The following is a 22900-nucleotide window of genomic DNA, read 5'->3' on the forward strand; positions in this document are numbered from 1 at the left end:
CCACATCTCACGGTCCTTACACCTCTATCGACAGCATCATGAATACGCATTTTCAATCTTCTGGCATACGAAACTAGTGCGCAAAAAACTAGTACACGTCCCTCAAAGGCCTGGTTCCATACTCTAGGCAAGACACGATGCGTGCGTGCGTGCGTGCCTAGTTTTTTGGTATCAAAACATAATAAACAATGTAATAAAAAATCCACTCACTCACCAATAATGGCAGCCGCCCCCCGGATAGACCCCAAAGAAAAACGCTCTTACAGCTCTTCCCAACAAAATCTACCAAGAGCTCCAGAATCTCAGATCCTCCCTCCTAGAGAATGCATATCGGCGGCATAGTATCATGTTCTCGTTTGAAAAATAAATTCATACATCGATACATACGTCTCTCCATCTCCATCTCCAACCTTAGAATCAAACCCCCCTCCGCCCCCCTTTTTCGTCTTCTTCTTCTTTTCTTTTCAAACAAACAATAGAACACGGGTTGACGGAACGCAAGGGGATATCTTCGGAGCCGAATAAAGAAGGGAAAAAAGGAGGAGGGAAAAAATAAAAAGAGACGAAAGAGTCAAGCTACGGCCCCGGCCCCGGCCCCCTTGCTGGAGTCCGTAAAAGTACATACATACAAAGTACTCCGTAAAGCCCTAAGATGATCCACCCAACAGCCCTCCAAACCATAGCTCTCAAGCTCTCCTGAGCCCCCACCCTTCCCGCTTCTTCTTCTTCTTCTTTTTTTTTTTTTTTGGATGAATATGCAGAATCGTACGAAGGAGAGAAGAGAGGAGAGGAGAAGAGAAGAGAAGAGATTGCTTGTTCAGATGGATAGCTAGCTAAGGAAAAAGAACAAAAAGGGATTCCATTAAAACATAGACTATACTCCGTACTTACCTACCCTACTCTCCGGCTAACAGATCTGAGGTTTGATGTGCAAATAACAAAAATGGATTTCAAGGATCGGTCCCCTGAGTTTATACAGCGAGTACAAGTAATAGTGGGGACTTGGCGTCGCAGCTTTTGGGGTCAGTAGCTAGCTAACCTCGTCCCACCGGGAAAGTATAACTTCTTGTCATTTCACAAAGAGAGTTTTCTCGCACTTGACCAAAAACATCAGGACTTGGCTATGGCAAGAAAATTCCCTCCCAAGTACTGCAAGAATTTAGCCAGTATGATAAAATCGGACAGGGCCTTTCATCCATCCGGTACTTCCTACGTACTACGTACAGGGCCAAGCTGCATTTGTCTTGCCCTTCACTTAGTAGTACTTGGGTGGAATTTCAGGGTCTTTTTTCAGGGTCTGATTTCGTAGAAGCCGGAACCTTCCGCTGCCGAAAGATACCCAGCAGGAAAAGACCCGGGTTGACCACTGCTTCAATTCGCCTGTTCCGCGCGCCATTGACAGAGTTTTCGTCAAGCGAGCCATTAATGCATCGATCTGGAAGGGTCGCGCTCGTGTACTTAGAGAGGATTTGATACTTCAAATTGGTGGTGGCAGTGACAGAACCAGCTCTTGGTCCTGGTCCGCGGGCGAGGTGAAGTAAGGCAGTAAGTACCTAGTAGTAGCCCCGTTGACGCTGATACTCTCTGCTGCCTGCATTCATCCCGACATGGCACCCACATGAACGCCGTATATCGTGATGGCGGGTGCCCTGTCGACCTCGTCTCGAGTATTTTTATCCCATCTTGATGCACAGGCAAATGATCTATCTGTACGGTTTTCGGCGAGCCGAAACCGAAGATTCTGCGGGAGGATCAAGAGGCCGGATCAGAATGGTCATCATACTTCAGGGTTGGACTTCGGCAAGAGTTTAGTGGGGCTGGAGTACGAGTAGGTACAGTAAGGGTCATCGATAGCCTTCTGAATGGTCAACCCGTCCCGTCAATATGCGTGCCGAAATGTTCTATCCAAGTAGGACTCGTAGGGAGAGTCTGTAGCGTGATCTGATGGCTTCATGTGTTCGGAAAGAAACAGAAAAATTGCGCCATGCTCGCGAGGCTAGTTGTTGATCTTCACCTGGACGCGAACAGATTGCAGCTGATATGCGGTGAGGCAAAAAAGCGTGTGGCACACTGATGAGAAGTTCCTGTTCGGGAGCTGCCGAGCTAATCTAATAACTCCGTAAGCATATCAAATTCGGATCGCTCACCGAGAAATTTTCCGTGTTCTTGGCAAGTAACCTAGTACTATCCCCTAGAAATAAAGATTGACCCCCGTGGTTACAAGGATGTCCGAGGCCACTTACTACTACTACGTACGTATTTCGTAGTAAGTCCATTTGTTTCGAGCATGTAGAGGCGTTTCCTGGAGATTTCGATAGCCGGGATTTAGTGAACTTTAATTAACTAGTTGTACTTGCTAGTACCACTACGCACTAGGATAGCAGTAGCAGCCCTAATAGTACAGCTAGCTGGTAGTAGACAAGCTTCTAGGGAGATGGTGATTCGATTGATGAGGGTGGTGGATGACGTTTCCGCAAAGACGGTGAACGAGCGAGGATAAACATGGCTCGAGGTGTTTGTCATGGTGGCCGGAGTCGTCCAGCACAGAACAGCATTGAAGTTGGCGACCCTCAAGATAGAGAAGCATTTCTGAAATAGATAGCTTTCTGATTGACACCAGGATACGAGCAGCGCTCGTCTTCTCGGCCTATCATTTTCAGTATGTTCCTCTGCATTCGTCTGCATTCGGAAAATCGTCGTCCGCCGTACGCTGATTGGGCGCCAACGCTTGCTGGCCTTCCACGTGTATTTGATCCCGGGTCAAATTGTCCCATCCAGGTCGGACCAAGTTGTTGAAACACGGGGGCTCTCCCCTCTCATGCAGCATCATCGACCGGTCTCTCAAGATCTGGACCGATCTGTTATCGGCCCGCCAGGGCTTATCCCGATAAGTCGGCAGCCGCTTTACGGAGTATTCCCGGAAGCCATTATGGTTTCCCTGGGGGGGCCAGTTGTATGCCCTTGCGTTGAGACTCAAAGCCTTCTCTCGCCTTGGCATCATGGCGTTCTGCTGCAGGTTGATACTGGTACGTCCTCTTGCTTCCTCCTCTTCATAAAGACATACCCATGGAGTTAGTTTTAGTTTCTCTAGCAGTGCCCTGGAATCCCAAAAGCTACTCCTCTACCGTATATTGCATACTTAGGCCATATTCCGATGTCTGGTGAGGGATTTCCGACCACACATCGAGAAACCTTATTTCCTTGGTATCAAACTCCTCTGATTTCAACTGGCAGAGTGGAGCAGAGTGTCTCTGCGCTTGTGAGGAAGAGACTACCTAACCATCAGTCTTTGAGACGCAATCAGTTGGACGACTTAGGGGTTGGTGAGTTCAGATTGTCGCGGGTATTCGTCTCGCGTGTAGCAGAAATGAGCTCCGTATACCTGGATCGTACTCCGTACCTGGGCGGTGAATGGAGGAGGCTGTGGGACTCTGGAGCAAGGCTACTAGTAGATTCATTATTCGACGTCTGGTGGGTGGCATTGATGACATCGATCGAGGAGTGAAGAAAGAGTTCGCCAAACTGGTTAAGAAGTGTACCGCCACCGCCACCGCCAATGCGTAAAGCAGCGACACTACCTCACCGATCAGTAGGTAGTTGGAGGTGCAGTGTATCTTTTGCGTGCTCGTTCGTTTGTTCGTTCGTTGGTTCGTTGGTTCGTTCGTTCGGATCACTCACCGTTGCTCTGCCGATGAATGCTGGATTAGAAATGGATGGTGGTATGATGGTGGAATCGTTGGTTGATGTCGATCGCATCGCGGACGGAGAGAGCAGAGACAAGCCACTCACTCTACTGGCTCGCTTATAGGCGACGGGCCTTCCATGATCCGATCTAGCGTAAACCTTATTCCATCCTCATCGCCTTGCTCAGCCAATGGCGGGCGCCTTCGGACCAGATTGTGGGGAAGAGGGTGGGGACATCTCTTGGCCCTCATGGGTGCATTATAAATTACAACTAATTACAGCTACTAACTTCTAGTTTGTGCTACTACTGCCTGCTATTGATACTACCATATACGGTAAACTATAAACTTTAAACTGCCACACTTCGTCCGTCCTCGACCATTCCTGTGCGTACCAGGAGTGAAACTCAAATCTGAACCCAAACCAAACCTTCCTACGTAGGTAGTTAGGTACCTACGTAGTAAGTAGTAGGTACCTAGTACTACAGTACAGAGTACGGTACGGAAAGTAGCCCAGCCTAGCCCAGCTCAGCCCAGACCAGCCCCCCGCCTCCAAGCCCACCACCACCTCCACCACCACCTCCACCACCTCCACCACCTCCACCACCTCCACCAGCTCCACCAAGCTCCACCACCACCTGGTTTATTCAACCTCCAGGATCCGAGGCCCAAGAGAACGAGATTCACTTTGCTGATCCCCGAAGAAGAACCACCCATCCACCCATTCATCCACCCATCCGCCCAGCACCCACCAACCACACCCCCATACTGCCGGTCTAAGTTCACCTCGACCGGCCTGAATCATGTCCCCGACATGTGCCAGGCATCCCGCTGCTGCCGTTCCATCAATATCAAAGCGATGGCCCGTGTCCGGACCTAGCACCTGTGGCAAGTATATATCCACACCCGCCAGTCTCGACATTCTGAACCCGTTCCCCGCATATCTCTCTCACCACATCCCCTTTCCCCCCCCCCCCCCCCCCCCCCCCAAGCCCAAGACCAACTAACTACCTCATTAACCCACTTCTCCCTGCTCCCGCAATTCTGGCTTGGGATCCATTCATCCTGCCCACAGCACGCCTCAGCTGTGGAACACTTCCCGATTACCGTGCAACAGCAGCAGGCTAGCCAGCAGCAAGACGACCTCCAATCACAATCCTCCGTCCCAAATCACCTCAGTGCCGTGGCATATCAGTGCCATGGCCAGTATCAATACAACGGTGTCGATGACCAGCGCCAGCACCAATTCCAATAGCCCCATTCCGACGGATGTGGAGGAGCCCCGGAAAAAAGGTCGGTGGTGTCCAGTCCTGACAGACCAACACGCCAACTGACCACATAGTCACAGGCTCCCGTGGGGGAAAGAGATCAGTCACCCATCTGAGCAAAGCCCAGCTGGCGCGGAAGCGCGCCAACGATCGCGAAGCACAGAGGAATATCCGGCAGCGGACAAAGGAGCATATCGAGAACCTGGAGAGGAAGGTCAAGGAATTGGAGCAGGGCGGGCGGTCTGGCAGTATTGAGAGGGTGCTGAAGCGGAACCGGGAATTGGAGGATGAGGTCGAAAGGCTCAGGTCGATGGTCAACGGACACCACACGCCAGTCATCGCGGCTCACGCCGACATACCAGAGATATTGACCCCCCAGAAGGGCTCGCTCGAATGGATGCCAGAATCCGCCTCCGGAGCCTGGACTCATCCAGTGTCACACGTATCCTCTCTCAATCCGCACGCGGAAATCCCGGCCTCCAACGCGGCATACCCGACCACCACAGCGCAGGCATACCCGGCAACCACCGCAACATCCATGGGCTACAACGAGGAAGCCGCTCACCAGATCTACCCTCCCACCGAATCCTGGGGAAGCCCAACCCACTATGCGCCCCCAACGCAGGCCATCCAAAAGTCGGCCCAAGCCTGGTCACCCGTCGACTCCAGCTTCTCCCAACCCTCCCGCTTTCCAGATATGCAGATGACAGGATTCAACGAGGTGGTTAATCAGCAGAACTTTAGCTCTCCAACATGTTGGCAAAATCAGCCGTCGATCTATTCTTTCCAGATGTCCACGAAGCTCAAGTCCCCCGTCACGTACCTGGACCAGTTGATTTTCAGTGTGATCCAGTCCCACAGGCACCTACACTCCACGTCTGCGCTATCGGGAGATGAACTACTCGGCCCTGCCCTCCCCTCCGTTCATATCCTTTTCAACCAGCCCGGACCAGCGGAGAAGCAGCCGCCTGATATCGTCCAGGTCATGGAAAAGTATTCCGCTGTCATCGCCAATCGTGGCTTCCCGCTCATTCCAGAGAAGCTGGCCTCTTTTCTGTGCATGTATCGCTTCATTCAATTTCAAATTTTGCCTACGTACGAGACCTTTCAGATGCTGCACGAATGGCAAGCGCCCCGCCCTTCTCAGCTCAAGACGTTACACCCGGCATGGATGGACCTGCCTCCTTGTAAGTTCAACGTTTTCTTAGCATTATGTTTCTCGTCTACGATTTATCCGGCCTCCAACTTGACGGAAAAGCTTTTTCTGACTGCGCGTGGCAGGGGGGAAATTCCGGGACAAGATCATTGAGAACCAGGGGAAGTATGACACACCCGAGTTCCAACACGACTACGCCCTCGGTCTGTCCATCAACTTCCCCATGGACCCGATGAAGGCGCTCATCTTCGATAATGGAAAGATCATGATCAGTCCTGTTCTGAATAATCATTTGAGCGATATTAACAACGTCACCATGAGCAAGGCGTTTGGGGACAAGTACCCGGAGTTTCGGGATTGCTGCCGCATCACGGAAGTATGAGAACGACGGACCTGGTTCTGAAGAGATGGGACAGGTTGACCCTTACGAAGACATGACTCGTGGTGTTTTAATATCCGGCTTTTGATTTGGCTCGAACGCGGCGTTGCGTTTTGGCAGGCGTTTCGGAGGGCCGGACGAATCGTGGCGCACGTTTTCTTTTTTAGTTTTAGGATACCAGATGGAATTTTTTGTTGTGGTCTTTTGTGTGTGTCGCGAACTGAGCTGGGACAGCTCCGGCGTTTTGAAACAGCAGCGTGCATGGAGGGATCGAAACCTCCAGGCCTGTCGGGCGTTTGGGTCTGCAACGGACATGGCTGCTTGTGGCCTGCCGTGGAGTTCTTTTACGAAAAAGATCATGTTTTAATTATTATTCTATCTATCTTCAGCCGGGTCGAGCTGTAGTAGGCTTTTCCGAGCCGTCTATAACGTATATACATTTATATTTACATATAAACACATATACCTATACATATACCTATACATATACATACATATACATATATATATACAAGCCCACTCTTTTTTTCTTTTCTTATTCTTTATTTCTCACGAGGCTCCTTCCTCATGTTGCATTCTATTCTATTCATGGCATACATACATACACATCCTTCCTTCCCATCATCAGCACCTCACAATATCCCCTCACTCACTCCTCCGCCCGCGGCTCGCACCATCGAGTCGATCTCCTACCTAGATCTACCAGGTACCCTCCCCCATCACAACTCTTCTCTCCTTACTCAGCATACATACTATACTATTCTCACACCATATTTCGCTTCCGTTCCCGGGCCATCCAATCCAATCCAATCAATCGGGCCGGGCCGGACCGTTTCTCCTCCGGAAACCCGCGCGAGCTGGAGCTAGGTTTTGGTGGGTGGGTGGATAGGTAAGGTCTTCCCTCTTTTTCTACTAACGAACTCTCTTTTTTTTTTTTTTTTTGGGTTCCCTTTTGTCGTTTTGATGTTGTGAGCATTGGCGTTTTTTCTGGCTGCTTGGTAGCTTGTTAGATGGTGGGTGGGTGGGCCTCTTGGGGGGGGCGGGGGTCTTTTTTTTTTTTTTTTTTTTTTTTTTTATGGAGGGGTGGAAAATCACCCCTCGGGGGCTGGGGGCTTGGGGGTCTTGTGGAGATGGGAAATGGGAAATGGGAGATGGGGATCTGCGCGGTGTATGGTTCTGGGCGTGGGGGGGGGGGGGAGGGATGGGAAGGGGCAAGGAGTGGAGTGGAGTGGGTAGGTAGAGGGAGGTACTTTGTGAAAGCTAACGAACGTCTCGAGTGTTGCGGGATTCGGCGCTGGGTGCGGATGTTTGGATGGTTGGGGGAGGTGTGGTGGCTGAGAAGGGTAAGCAGGTCGGTCTATCTGTCTTGAATGCGGTTAGGGAGCGAAGTGGTAAAGGTCCCTTCGGGGATGGTCCAACGCGTTTCAGCGAAAAATTGGAGAGCCGAGACTTGGATTTGGACTTGGACTTGGATCTGGATCCCGCTGGCTTCTGCGCCGGCTTTGCGTAGGTAACTAAGTGGGTATATACGCTTTTCGATCCTCGGTTGGCATCATGTCTCTCGCTGGATTTGAGGGCATTTTGATATTGATATTGATCTTGATCTTGATGTTGGGGGTTAGACTTATAGTAGCTGAGGTAAGGTAAGGAGGTAAGGTAAAGTAAATATAAGGGAAGGGCATGTCGGTAGATTGATCTGATAACGGAACTCGTTGTAGGTCCGATAGAGCTCTCCGTCGCGAGAAAGAGATACAACTAGCTAAAGGGTCATTTGACTGATGGATGGTGCCGATTATTCGTCCGATGCCTGTGCCCCATGCCGGTGCTTTCTCCACCGAATTAAGGAGCCCTTCTTACCGCCGAAGAGCCTCTCGGATGCTGGAGCTCTTTTTTTCCCGCCGCGGACAGGGGGAGGATTCCCGTTATTCTGTTCTGTGTCGGGATTTATGACTTACATTATCGCCGGAACGGGATGGGATGGGACCGATTGATCTGTTGATTAGTGCGGGGGCTAGGCATGGCATCTCAGATACCCTCGTCTGCGGAGTCCGCATCTTTCATAACTTTCTCTGGTCGAGAATTATGTGTCCATATCGGCTTTGGGGGACGAGGCTTTTGTTTTGTAAATAAAGCTCGCTTCGTCTGTAGCCACCCCTTCTTTGCCCTTGCTTGGAAAGTCATGACGGAGAGGGTCTGGTTCGATGGATTGATTGATTGTGTAAGTAAGTAAGTAAGTAAGTAGGTAGGTAGGTAAGTAGATAGGTAAAACGAAACGGAGATAAGTGAAGTCCGGAGAGCTGGGCGCGATATCTGGTTTGTGGGATACTGGAGAAGGTATGTGGATCCGATTCACATTGATGGAAGTATGATATACCTAGACCTGATGGGATACCGAAGAGAGCTAGCTGTACAGATACTACTAGATAGTAAGTACTCCATGCTGGATTCCGTCGCACCGAACAATTCCCAGAAGTTGTACGTGTACACCCACGGAGGAAGGTCCGCCGTGGGTTTAGAGTTCGATATGCAGGGAAACCAAAATCTAATTATGCATACAGGCAATCAAGAAGTTCAAGGAGGGCAGGGAGAGTTTTAAGGTCGGGGCCGTGCCGTAACTAACCCTCTGCCCCACGGCCAGCGATCTCCTATGCCTCGACAATTAAGTGGATCTTGATCTTGCGTGCCCTCAACACATTAAAATCAGATGCCGCTCTATGCGAGCCCACGCGTCCCCTTGGTGCGCGCAAAGTAAAATAGAAGAAGGGCCGGCCCGTTCGGGGGGGGGGGGGAAAAGAAGCTATTCGCAAAGTCGGTGTGTTGCAGGATCGCGAGGGGGACGTACGTAGTAGATATTTAGAAAACAGCGGATTAAGCGCAGAATTTATTATTAACTTTGCGCTGGGCCGGCGGTCCGCAAGACACCTACGTCTTGTTTTTTTCTTTCTTCTTATTATAATAGCCAGCTCTGCTAAGTATAAGCAGAACAAACAGCAAGGGGTCGCTAGCCTCTTTTTTTTTTTTTTTTTTTTTTTTTTTTTTTTTTTTTAGCGTATCCTATCGACGTACGCTCGCTGAAAACTGATCAGCTCTGATCTCGTTATGTGCATTGCCTTGCTTAAGCCGAGAATAATTAAGCATATGGTGAGGTTTCGAGAAATTGTTCGTGTGGTTGTAAGCTAATTGTGCAGGCCGTATTTCACCACATACACGGCAGACCGTCATTCAGCTTGAGGTGCTGAGGCATGCGAAATCGTGCTCCACTACGTTCGAGGCACGGCAAATCTTTGGCTCTTTTCCCCTCCCTCTCATTTCAGGTGAAGTAGAAAGTAGAAGAGAGTTTCGTTTGATAAGGGACACGAATTGGCGTTGACGCCGCTGCTTGATACTGCGTTTCTGGGACATGGCCTTCTAGGAGAGAGACTCACACAATCAACTCATTGATTACAGCTACCATTTTGCAATCGTAGGGTTCAAATTCTCGCATCAAACGACGTATGGGTGTTCGCTGATAAGGCAGAGATATGTATGGAAACACAACGAGCCGCGGAGGCTGAGACTTCACGGCATGATAAGCTTCCGCAAGATAGAGGAGCTGGCTGTCTCCGCCACGGTCTTTCCCATATACAAGAGTGATTTTATTGCCTTCTTTTCAGTCTCGCATTTCGCATTTCGTTTAAGAGAGTTTAGGCGCGAAGTTGTAAGACCTACTGACTGACACTTCCGCATTGCTTGCTTGCCTTTGATATGGAGGTACCTACAGCGGTTACACAATTCCGATCCATCACGGGAGCTAGCTTGATCGAGCAATACCTCTCCAATCCTTCGCATGAGCTGCGATCAATTTGCGTGCGGCTATTACGGATTGCGTAAGAAAAGGCCGGCGATTTCGAATTTCCAAGCGCTTGTTGAGGGTATGCCGGAGCGTGGTCGGGATGGGAACGAGGCTGGTGGGAAATCTTGAAGATATTAAAATAGCAATCCTTTCTTCTAAAGTATATATCATGTTACCGCGTCTAGCGACACGGTGCAGGGGACCGTAAAGGTATTGCTCGATTAAGCTACTATCCACTAGTCGTAGCAATTACGGCCTAAGGGTAGGGAATGGAGAGAGGATACGATGTACGGATGTCTATCTGGGAGAATCGGAGAAGGGATTCCGCGGTGGGGACATTAGTTGCGCTGCTGGTGGTGGGATTATAGGTCTTTCTGAACATCGTACTTGGCTTTACGGCATGATGAGCCTCCGCAAGCTAAAGGGAGCCTTCTCCGTTGTGCTCTTCTCCATATAATAATACTTATACACAACCTTCTTTCTCGTTTCGCATCTCGCATTTCGTTTAAGAGAGTTTTAAGCGCGTGGTCGTACGATTACCGGCACTTCCGAATTGCTTGCCTCCTTCAATTCCGTCCGTACTTTCGTTGAACGGGATAGCCCTGGATGTGATTGAGCGGTAAGTACACGGACACATCTGCGACGTTTTAAAAGATAGACTTTAACGCGTATCGTCGGCTTTCAAGGTGTACTACTACTGGTCTACTGGTATCGCCTTCCCGGAAACAAAGGCAGGAGGACCCCCAGGGTAGCGCGGCTAGGTTCTTGTTGTGTTTGGGCTCGTGCCACCGTGGTTACGCTGATATTTCTTTCTAAGGGATGGAGGGGTTGGAAGAGGGTCAAGAAGCAGACTTGAAGATACGGATAGGATATATAGACTTTGAATGTACAGAGTGGAGGAGGTCGTTCTACGTACTTTACTATCCCCTCCTTAGATACTCCGTAGATGCCGGTCTTCGTTTAGCCCGATGCATCTAGAGCGGTGGTTTCTGAGTGGCTCAAAGCCCTGTCGATTTTACTGCACAGACTAAACACTTGCTTAAAGATCCTTTTCAAGACTAGATCGTGATAATTCTATTAGTTCAAGCCCTGCTACTAGTAAGAGCCCTTGCAAAATTATACTTCCGGAATTTATCCATGAGGAGGGGGGGCCACGGAAGAGAAATCTGCATTGAGAAGCTGGAAGCGAACATAAATCGAGGATCTACACGGGACTTGTGAAGTCCCGCACGGGATTTGTTGTAGTCGTTGTATTTATCGACGTCTGGCGGGTATCCAAGACGCAATGCTTGGACCAGAGGACCTCCCACGTGGTACGGCGACGTGCTAAGTGAAGGATATAAACCCTTTAAAAGCATTTCCTAAGAACGTGCGCCGAGTTTTCCTTCGTCAACTATCGAATACGTATGGCCCTACGGGCGGCCTCGACCCGTATGACTACAAGCATCGTTCTCTCTTGTCGAAGAGCTAAAAAAGGCTCGCGTTCGTAGCCCTTGTGTACAGAGCCGGTATGTTTGCAGAACGCTCTTTCGAAGGCGCAATGCCGTGTTTTCGATCATCCGAATTAAGCCCTTCTCATCTTATCTCTTACACCCGTTCCCTTTCTATCGCAGATCCTCTTGGTCTTTTTACATCGGTATGCCCGTTACGTATAAATCGTAACCGGCATGGTGTTCGAGAAGCGAGAGGAAAGAGGGTCGAGACCGCTCGTAAAGGTAGATCTTCGGCGCTCTAGACTCTTTGCCGCAAGGGAGAGCTGAAGGTTCGTAAGAGGCACCTCGTACAGGTGAAGAATCGTAGCCTCCTCGCACGGGATCTGTGGAATGCGAAACAGGGAATTGGGCGGTCCGGGGTCATCATTGTGGATTTAACATACGACCAGAAAATTGGGGGATTTGGATAAAATATAAAACAGTTGTAGGATGAAGGTTGGTGACGTATTTAAGAATTCTTGTCCAGTTCCTTATACTATTGGTATTCGGAGTGTCTATTGTATACTCTTGGCTTTGGACGTACCGTTATTACTAGGTTGCTTTCACAACGGTCTCTTGCTAAGTACTTCGGTAAACGGGTATACAGCTTCTGTCAACGGCTGGGAGGCGGCAGCGTAGTAGTAGTAGTAGTAGTAGTAGTAGTAGTAGTAGTAATAGTAGTAGTAGTAGTAGTATTGATTTGCGTCTAGCGGGTAAACAGCGGAGCAAGCGCTTCTCGCCCTGGGACCTCCCATAGGGTACGGAGACGTGTAAAGCGAAGGGTTCACAAAAATTCCATCAAATCCATCTAACAAGCGCCAAACCTCGATAATCTTCTCTTGGACCGACCTAATATCATCCTATAGTACCCCCGAATAAATTTCGAAAAAGTTGTTATCGAAAGATAAAGATTGAGTACTCCCGTCCCCTACGGATAGGATGGATAGTACGGAAAGGAGAAGATTATTCCTAGTCGAACTCCAAAACTCGATATCTCATTCTCGACCTCAGGAAAGCTCGGGAGGCGGCAGCGTAGAGCAGGCGGGCGGGGACGCTCGTGACTCCCTAGCAAGTTGAATAATGATAGTTAACATAGACAACTCAAGCTAGCAGATACTCGCTCGATCGAGATTGATACCATATGATGCATGCCATTAACTAATGCGATGGGGTTTGCTAACAATAAAGTGCCGTCTCGCTTGTAAGCGAGAATACGGGTCTGTATTCGGAAAGTAAATAAACAGCGGGACAAGCGAAACTTGAATCCATGTGAGGCACTGCTCTCGCAATCACCCAAACCATGGCTTCTCTTGCCTGTTATAGGGTGCGAATGAGGCTGTTTTGTGCCATAGTAGATGATTATAGTGCCATTTCACTTACAGGGCCCGGACGAAGCTAGTTATTCATGCTCCTCAAGCTGACTTCCTAAGAGGTCACCTCCTCTTCACTTATTGCATATTGACTGTCTTTCCATTTCTTAGAAAATGGCCTCATGTATCGATAAGAGCAAAGTCTGTAGCTATCTAGTATCGGCAGTGTAGGTGACGCATTCCACTTATCGGGCTTTTTAGGACATGACACAGAACAGCAGAGCGACAGAATACTTAACCACTATAACAGTGTGCTCAATTCCACGAGAGGGAGACTCAAGGCTTTTGCGAGAGAAAGGACTCCCCAGAGGTGCTAATCGTTGTTCAAAGAACATGTGGTATCTTGCTTAGAGCTATTGGAATATTCAAGTATCGATGGCATTTCTATGGCTCAGCTCGCTCCACCAACTTGAACTAGGACATTAGGCAATCTTCGTTCGTGATGCCGTGAGTGATTGTCGTGTCATCCTATCTCTCCGTAGCAGCCATGTGGGCTGATGATGCCATCATGGCATTGACGTGCGACTGGGTCCCCCATCTGCGGGCCGGTCCCTGCGTGCCAGCGATGGTTTTCGGATCGCCACTTCTGTTCCGGATGCGGCTACAGAAACTAGAACGATATGACACGAGATAGGAAAGAATTTCAGAATCATATATATGTCTATGATTTCCTACCCCGCAGTCGGTTTACGGAGCTTGGCTTCCTATCATTCAGTATTTGTTCTTCTCAACTCCTCCGCCATGATCTTTAGACCACCCTACATCTCCAGACTCCAGAGAACACCGCAAACATGACGCTCACCGTCGAAGTCATTACATTTGTTTCGAACTTCCGATGGTATATCATTAGGTCTGTCTTGACGGCGTATGTAGCGAGTAGCTATCGACAGTACCGACGTTTGAGTACTTTTAAGGGTCCACGGCTCGCTGCCTGGACCGATCTCGTAGATACACCCTAGCCATTTTCCAAGACCAGGAATTTCAAGGAAAAATTGGGCTGTTAACGATGAATGATGGCGAGGCTTGAGAGAAGAGTCCGCCACTAACTTTGACAAAGTGGTTCGCGAAGAGTGCCTTTGGCATCGGCCCCCGGGCCACGAAGTGCTAGCTGACATCTGCTGGAAAAAGAGTCAGTGTTTATATTTCGGTAAGATGGCTCCTGGCCGATCTTGACTTTCCATAGGGACACTGGTGCGGATGGGCCCAGATACATTGATCACAAACTCGCCAGAACTGGTCATGAGAATAAGTGCTGCGAGATCTCCATACATCAAAGGCGATGTGAGTATGAACTGGCTTCTATAACGCATTTTCATGTCCTGTCGAGCGTTTCTTGGCTCAACTTGACGCGGTTGTTCTGGGGATTGCGCTGAAGCTATACAGTGGTACCATAGTGTCAAAATGCCACCCTACCAACACTATATTTTCAGTGAGGACGATGAAAAAAAGATGACTTATCGTCGAGCACAGATGACTGAAGGGGTAAGTGACTAGCCATCATTAGCCGAGTCTACTGGCTGATGATCGCTTTGTAGTATTCTGGCAGGACGAACCCGTTAATAAAGCCCTATATCGACAAACATATCCGGAATCTGCTTAAACTCATTCGTGCTAATTATGTCTCCACGGATGCCTCGTTCGTTCCCCTCGACGTGGGTAGACAGACTAGCGTCGTTTTTCACTCGGGATGTCATAACTGATATTGCCTACGGCCAACCGTTCGGAAATCTCATCTCGGACACTGACATGTGTGACTACATCAAATCGACAGAGGCCATGCTTTTCTTGATGGAAAAACTTGGCGCTGAGCCACTGCTGAGAAGGGTGGTTCAGACGGACTGGGTTAGCAAGCACTGTTTCCAAGTGACAAGAGTGAGAAAGGTATCGGGAAGATGCGAGGGTAACAACCCTCCCTTCTGCACCATCCTTCGCCGAAATTCAGATTTGGATTAAAATCGCCGTGCTGCGCTAACATGATAACAGCATTTCAAAGAGGCTGGTCCGTGATCGCTTCGCCACGACCAAAGTGATGCCGAAAGACATGCTCTCGGTGTGCATGTCGCACGGCCTCAGCGAGAAAGTCATAGTCGCCAAATCCACCGTCAGTATCCTCGCAAGGTCAGATACCACGGCGACAGTCATCCGCGCGACACTCCAGTACACCGTCACCGACCCGTCGACACTCTTCAAGCTCCAAGCCGAGATGGACACATACCTCGCGTCCACAGCCGGTGCTGGGAACACCACCACCTCGGCCGCGGACATCATCCAAGACAGCGAAGCGAAAGAGCTCCCGTACCTCCGTACCTCCGCGCAGTCATCAAAGAAGGGCTGCGAATCGGGTCACCGACGACAAGTCGCCTGACCAAACTTGCCCCTCCAGATGGCGACCTGGTCGACCTCGACGCGCACCGTACCGGGAAACCCGAGAAGGTCTTTATCCCAGGCGGGACCAACATCGCCTGGACCTCGCGGGAGGTCAACGAACGGGGAACAGACCTCTTTCCCTCTCCCTATATATCTCTCTCCTGAAAACCTCTTGCAGGGAGAAGGGCGTCGCCGACTTCGCCCGTGTACTTCTAGGGGTGTGCAGCAGGACAATTGGATCTTCGGGCAAGATACGGACCTATCCCGGTCCGAGAGGTGGCTCATTGGTGATGTCGAGAAGCTGGCCTACGTGGACAAGGTGGCGGACCTGAACTTTGGTTGTGGGAGGTACCGCTGTCTCGGCTACCGCATTGCGTGGACGGAGCTGAACAAATGCCTCCTTGAGGTGAGCCTGTGTCTTTCCGTGGGTGGAATTTTCCTGGCTCCTAATGCGCCGTGGCAGCTGTTCCGGAATTTCGATGGCCAGGTCGGTGCTACCGCCCGCTCTCCCGTTTGGGATGAGATACCCTCCAGATACCCTCCCTCCCCTGACAGGCGAGGAAATCTACCAAGTGTGTTCTGGCTGACTGGTTTTGCTAGTTTGTCAACCCGGCAAGGCCGTGAAAGTCTGAGAGCCGTATCTTGTGGCTCCAGAGCCAGCTGTAGGTAAAAGTCACCGAGCGAAAGCGTTGATGGGACCTATATCGCTTAAGTGTTTTTTATTATTATTTTCACACGTACGAGACGGAGGAGGAGGAAGAAGAGTTTCTAATCCGTATCAGAGGCAACAAATGTGTCTATTTTCTATACTTCACAAATCAAAATGGATTATGAAAATCTGCATATTGTACCCGATTTCTTGGGGGGGATTTTTTTTGGGGAGTGTTTGGAAGTGAGAGGTATAAATAATCAGATTAGCTAGCTAGCACTTAGGTGACACCCTCCTTTCGTCGCATCTAGTCCAGATACCACGGAGCTAAAGAGTACACTGTGTATCTCGCAGAATCTCCATCCCAGTCCCGGTCATCCGCAGAGAGCCGGAATATGACAGGAACGGAGCTGCCCAAACGCATACTCTCTACCCACAAAGCTCGACCATACTCCACCGCCTTATCATAATCTAACAAAACAAGAGCCCGACTAGCTCGCAGTTGCACGCTGCAAAACCTGCCTGGCTCGCCACCAGCAGATGGAATAGCGATCCGCAACTTGAGATTTAAGAAGTAAAATAAAATCCGTCATGGCGACTACCAAATTGATTTCTAGCCGGAGTAGAACCCAATATCAACACCGCCACCGTGTCGATGTCTCCAAACCTCGAGGTTTCATACTACGGAGGCCTCGCCCGCAAGTCTCTTTGCCAAGTCGAAGTCGAAGCCTGCAGCTGAAAAAGACTACCAGGGAGCCTACCGCGCGGAAGAGGAGAGCGCGCGTGTTGTCGGTCTTCGTACGGTTGTTTCTGCAGTGCTGAACAGCGGCGCATGCTCCTATCGCAGCAGCGACGACAACACCAGTGTTACGATGGCGCAGGTCACGCTTTTGCAGTGTATCTTTCGAGGAAGCCATGGCAGAGAGAGAGGTAGCGTTGTTGAAAAAGGGGAGCGAAATAAGCGGGGGAGGGAGAAGGGGAAAGGCGGGGGGGGGGGAAGAAAAAAAAAGCATGCAACTTGAGCTTGCATCTTGGGAGTTGCAGCTTTTCCCATACAGATGGATCAATTCTTGCATCCTACGGTAGCGTGCACCTTGCAGATGCAAGAATGTAGACGCCATACAGACAGACAGACATGCTTACAGACAGACAGACAGACAGACAGACAGACAGACAGACAGACAGACAGACAGACAGACAGACAGACAGACAGACAGACAGACAAACCGTATATTTACCCCAACCGCCAGCCCAACCGATCCCATCCCCTCAGTCAGCCAGGAAAAGAAATTCTAATCCCAGATAGAAAGACACAATACAACACATTACAATAAAAAACAACACAACACAACCCAAGCCAAAACCCACCCATCAACCAAATCGAAAACCCATCACCGCGATCAAAAACACCCGCCTGAGCTTAAGCGAGCTCCCCTTTCCTAAAAGGTAAACCAACCTACCTTACCTACCCCACCTCCCCAAACCAACCCAACCCAACACTACAAACCCACCTCCCCTCAACCCCCTCCATCGCCCCCCACCTCCCCTCAAGTGCATCAAACGAACGGATACACAAGATAAACGAACGAGAGCAGTGCCGATACGTACTTTCCTACTTCCAACTTCGTATCTTGCTTCATGTTAAGCCCTCCCTGTCTAGAAAGGGTAAAAGGGTTAAAAAAAAAAAAAAAAAAAAAAAAAAAAAAAAAAAAAAAAAAAAAAAAAAAAAAAAAAAAAAAAAAAAAAATTAAAGAAAAAAAAATGAAAGAAAAAAAAGGGAAGGGGAAATAGAAAGAGGGCCTTGAATGGGGAAATAAAAGAGTGGGAAAGAAAGGGGGAGGAGGTCCGTCTTCGTATGTTAAGCGTGAAGACAGATAGATAGACAGACAGATAGACAGGCAGATAGACAGGCAGATAGATAGGCAGATAGATAGATAGATAGACAGACAGAATAGATATGCTACGACCAGTTGAAGAACAAACAGACAGACGAGCAAGCAAGCGGATGAATGGATAGATGGGTGGACAGATGGGTACCTAGGATCGATCTATGGGAGGGAGGGATGGGATGGGATGGGATGGGATAAGATGGGAGGAGGAAGGCGAGAGGAATATGGGACCGACGGAGAGAGATAATGGGTGGGTGGCATTGAGCGTAAAGGATAGAGGATGAAGGAAGGGAGGGGCAGTCAGTAAGTACCTTTATAACCCTGAGAGGGAGAGGGAGGGAGCGAGAGAAAGCCCCTTGATAATGAAGATTAAGCCTTTTACATTCTATTAATTACTCCATGGTCTGAAAGCGATTAATCATACACGCCGAGATGGTCATTCTTACCCCCAATACTCTGTCTATATTCCTATTCCCATTTCAAAACCAACGCCCGAACTCTACCTAGAACGTATATCCTCTAAGACAGTTCTCCAATGCTGAAGACCTTCGTCCTCGGAGGTTGCGATGGTATCACGGGGGGTTGGTGAAGTACTTGCCCGGGACGTGTCATCTGCTGATAATTCTGGCTGTAGATCTCGCGCAGAGCACCCAGCCGTACCCCTGCCGGAAGTCCAATAGCAGCGGTCCCAAAACCCACTTCGTCCTCTTCCCCGGGGTGATTTTCCTCTTCGGTATCGTCGTCGTATAGGTTGCCGACGTATTCCCGGGAATCTGCATCACAGTCTCCGCCATCTTCCGACTCATCTAATGCCTCATCCTGCTCGTCCTCGTCTCCGTCCTCGTGAGAACTGTCGAATATGCGAAATACCGCAGGTAAGCCTTCCATGTCATCTGGGCCGCAATCGTTCGACAGGTCCACAAGCTTCTCGTACAGTCCTTCGGCTTTGTATCGCTCCTTCTCTTCCTCGTTCATGCCTCTCGCCAATTCCTGCATGCTGTCGGCGAACTGTCCCAGCATGAACCCATCTTTCGTCAACTCATGGCGAATCTGAGGTTCGTCACAAAGGGCAATGCTCTTGCAAATCTTTCGTAAAACCTGCATCTCGTGAGCATTGGAACTTGGAGCCGAACTTGAGAGACCGAGGTTGCAATTGGCAGGCAGAGCATTCTCTTTTCAGAAAAGCAAACTATACTAGGTACTCACTTCGAGTGCATTCCTTCTCGTCTCCCACCTCACATCCGGACCGGCCGCGGCCACGATGGCTTCTCTACTCTCGTCCAGAACCTGGCAAATGTCTCCCATCATCTCGAACTGCTTGCTACACGACAACCTCTTGTACTTTTTGTTCATCGTGTACCAGCAATCCCTGGAATAGTGGTCGAAATTCACCGGTGGCCTCGCCGCCTCCTCGGCAAGCCGGGCATTATGTGCAGATTGCACAAAAGCCGCGAGGTTCGGGTTTGCATGGCAGATCTGGTAGAGGAGGCTTTGGGTCGTCGGATGGGGGAGGGAGAGAATCTGACTCCACAGGGATGGCTCATTGCGTCGGCTTCTTTTGGCGGACGGGACGGGGTTCGATAGAAGGGATGAAGATCCATACGGCTCTGAGAAGCTCGCGTATGTACGCTTGGAGCTTTTGGAAGCCATAGCGGGCGGTTTTGGTGAGGGCAGTGCTGCTGCGACTGCAGCAAGGGAGGCGGATGGCGAGAAGCTCGATAGCTTTCGCGACTTCACGCGCCAAGGCCAAGCGCGGATCCCGCTTAACGCCCACGTCACGTGTTCGTATATGTGAGACCATAGTCGTGGTGCTGGAAGACGTGTTGAGACCTTTCAGCTTTGCTGAGAAGGGAACGAATTCTCCATTTTGTAGCCCAAGAGAGAGAATATGGAGTCAAGATGCCCCGACAGCTTCAATCTGTGACGGGCTTAGTTCAATCACCATATTCTTTGCTTCCTTCAGAAACAGCTGAGCGGCGCTCGATCAAAACCACTACTAAGCGTCCGGTCTCTGGGATCAACATATCACTTGCATCGCTCTAGCATTAGCCTCTCAATTTCAATCCAAAGAAAACACTGACTACTCCGTACTTCGATATCTTACCGTATGGCTAGGAGGTCAAGAGGTCCTTAGATCCAACCCCTCAAAATGCATGCGACAAAAAGCTCAGATCCGACGCAAGAAGCCAAAAGTCAACAGTCATGATCAGAATCTGAATCATATTGAAAATTAAATCTTCTTCGTCTATCTATCTATCCGTCCACTTGTCCACCTGTCCATCCACACACCGACATGGATAGCACTTCTCATCTCATCTCATCCGACCCCCCCTCGATATAGCACCATCCAGCACAGTAAACACCCCAATTCATCCCAAAACCATTCATGCATGCACCGCTCCATTGTATTACCCTCCGCGAATAACAAAACAAAAACAAAAACAAAAAACTGTAAGTGAAAAACCCGTCCTACCGCGACGACAAAGCGTCGAGTCCAAACGCCCAGCCAGCGACCACCTCGCCCTCGCCTTTGCCCCGACCCGACCCCAGTTACTCTCTCCCTCAGATGGAATAAAATTAAAATGGTGATAGAAAATCTCAATTCAGATGGTTGGAGGCGCATTATACAGGTCCGGTTGGTGAACGGACAATAGATATATGGTATAAGGTTGCGGTATATAATTTTTCGAAGTGTGGTTTAGACGGACCATGGAATGCCCGTAGTGGATTATCGAAACCAAAAAAAAAAATTGTATCGAAGCGTCGTGCGTTTATCTGTACGCGGGTGACCACCGTGTGTAAGTATCACCGTAGATGGTTCATTGCTGGGTGTCGTGGCTCGGCTCGATACTGCGTGGCTCGATGCTCGGTGCCGGCGTGCCCTCAACTCAGAGTGGTATAATTGTGGACGCAAGGTGTCCGACGAGTCGTTCAGAAGCTGCGTTGTGAAGGATCTCGACTCTCATCATTGCGTCGCTGGCCATTCTCTCCTCTGGCATTGACCCATTCCTGGGCACCGCTCTGTCTTCCAGCAGGCTGCTCCACCGGCAGTTTCTGATCCTGCTGTTGACGGGGAGCAAGTGCCATCATAGACGGGTCACCTGGTCGGATAAGAGACGACGCAACGGCCTCTGCAATCTGAACAACGACGTAGCCTCGCAGCTCATTGTCCTCCCGGCGGTCCTCTTTCTCGAGCCTGAAGCGTTCATCCTTGGCCATGTTCGAGCGGCGAAGACTACGAATCTCGTTCTGGATGTGAAGCAAAACTTCTTCGGGACACCTCCTCCGCTCAAGGGCTTGCTCAGGCTTGCGGACATAGCGTCTCGTCACATCCGTCGCTCCATCCATCGAAAAGGCAATGCAGTATGACATCTTCTTTCCCCAGCCCTCGGCATACAGCCGCGGGTTGTCCCACGCCTCTTCGCAAGCATCGACGTGGATCCACCGTTGTTGCATCTCCGAGTAGACTTCCGTCCAGATATGGTCTTCGGCGTTCCATACCCATCGCACCCGTCCTCCGACGGCTCGGCACAGCATGCTGAACGCGTTTGCCCATTCTCCACATCGTCCCTTCCGTGTTTGCAGTAACCGCCACACATCGCCGTATCGTGGGAATCGCTCGTACGCACCACAGTCACCAGCCGAACATCGATACAACTCGACTCGAAGGGCTCCGTATGCCGTCTCCTCGGGCGTAGGTGGTGTCGTGCCTTGCGCAATTGTTGGCGAGAGACACACTGAACACGGCGGGTTGTTGACCCAGGAAAAGAACGAGCGCTTAAACCATCTACACCGACGAGTTAGAACCGATCGTCTCTTGAGAGCAAGCACAACGTACCTCAGTAATGCGCGGATGACACAGTCTTGGTAGCCCCATTCCGGCTTGCGTCCATCGCCCATGCTCTCCGCCTGAGCCTGGAGCACTTGACTCTCCTCCTCTGCCTCGCCATATATCCGATCCAGGGGAATCACCTGCAATGCCTCATCCAGCAGTCCCGGGTTTTCGTACTTGGTAGGGGTCAATGATAACGAGATGAGGAGGTTCCGGAATTTCTGCGACTGCGCATCGGCCGGTGGCGAGGGGACCTTGGCTTGGTGCCTTAGCGAGGCATACGGTGGGGGGGATGGGCTGGAATGAGAAGAGGGAGTCGCAGGCCGACTGCCGGATCGTGGTGATGGCTGGGAGGCAGTTGAGGGGCGCTCCGAGGTCCTCCGCTCTCTCGGCGAGATCCTCTGTTCCAGTTCATTCAGCCGCTTCGTCCGCAACAGGCCCTCGAACTGTGCCGTCAGACCGCGCGCCCACCGATCGTCAAATTCCCTCAGGCCATTCTGTGCACTGCCGCCGTAGGGCTGGGAGTTGGACATGTCTTTAGTCGAGATGTCGAATTTCGCACTTTGACGTTCGAGGCTGATGGGGGGGGGGGAACCTCCGCCTCTGATGCGCACTCTTTTTTGCCTCTGCCCGAGTCGGTCCTCCAGTGGAAATGCCGTCTTTTGTTGTGTTAATGAATGAATGCAACGGGGAATCAAGTAGCTGGCTGGGTGGCTGGGTGGGCTGGTTGGCAAGGTTGAAGAGAGGAAGATGGAGTTGAGTGGTGAGTAGGGACGATGGAAGGTTGAAAGCAGAGTGGACTGGGTTGAACGAGATGGGGGAGGGGGGGGGGTGTGGGAGGGTCCACCTCCTCTACTAGAGTGGACGCGTGAGGAGTGGTGGATTAGGGTGCATGGAGGCGTGTTCAGTCGTCGTCAGCTTTTGTTTTATTGGTGCCTTAAGCGGCCTGAGGATGACTAAGTGAGGTGGAAGGTGAGCTAGGCGAGTCGAGGCGAGGCGGTCA

General features: G+C 50.4%; 4 protein-coding genes across 4 annotated transcripts; 2 read left to right on the plus strand and 2 right to left on the minus strand.

The window, feature by feature from the left end:
• Positions 1–4882: 4882 nt before the first annotated feature.
• On the plus strand, positions 4883–6489 carry L3040_005302 (uncharacterized protein; the record flags this gene model as incomplete). Its single annotated transcript, XM_066157317.1, has 3 exons — positions 4883–4976; positions 5032–6138; positions 6233–6489. 3 exons carry the CDS (start codon positions 4883–4885, stop codon positions 6487–6489), a joined length of 1458 nt encoding a protein of 485 aa, XP_066011624.1.
• An 8700-nt stretch (positions 6490–15189) lies between these two features.
• L3040_005303 (uncharacterized protein) lies at positions 15190–16151 on the plus strand (the record flags this gene model as incomplete). The annotated part of the gene is made up of 4 exons (XM_066157318.1): positions 15190–15463; positions 15544–15638; positions 15754–16014; positions 16128–16151. The coding sequence occupies 4 exons, from the start codon at positions 15190–15192 to the stop codon at positions 16149–16151; spliced, it is 654 nt and encodes a 217-aa protein (XP_066011625.1).
• Positions 16152–18584: 2433 nt separating this feature from the next.
• On the minus strand, positions 18585–19715 carry L3040_005304 (uncharacterized protein; the record flags this gene model as incomplete). The annotated part of the gene is made up of 2 exons (XM_007288736.1): positions 18585–19163; positions 19272–19715. The coding sequence occupies 2 exons, from the start codon at positions 19713–19715 to the stop codon at positions 18585–18587; spliced, it is 1023 nt and encodes a 340-aa protein (XP_007288798.1).
• Positions 19716–20996: 1281 nt separating this feature from the next.
• Positions 20997–22430, minus strand: L3040_005305 (uncharacterized protein; the record flags this gene model as incomplete). The annotated part of the gene is made up of 2 exons (XM_007288737.1): positions 20997–21852; positions 21904–22430. 2 exons carry the CDS (start codon positions 22428–22430, stop codon positions 20997–20999), a joined length of 1383 nt encoding a protein of 460 aa, XP_007288799.1.
• Between the last annotated feature and the right edge of the window lie 470 nt (positions 22431–22900).

Source organism: Drepanopeziza brunnea (genome assembly GCF_022702325.1).
Source record: "Drepanopeziza brunnea f. sp. 'multigermtubi' strain 214-2 chromosome Unknown ctg8, whole genome shotgun sequence".
Lineage (NCBI taxonomy): Eukaryota > Fungi > Ascomycota > Leotiomycetes > Helotiales > Drepanopezizaceae > Drepanopeziza > Drepanopeziza brunnea.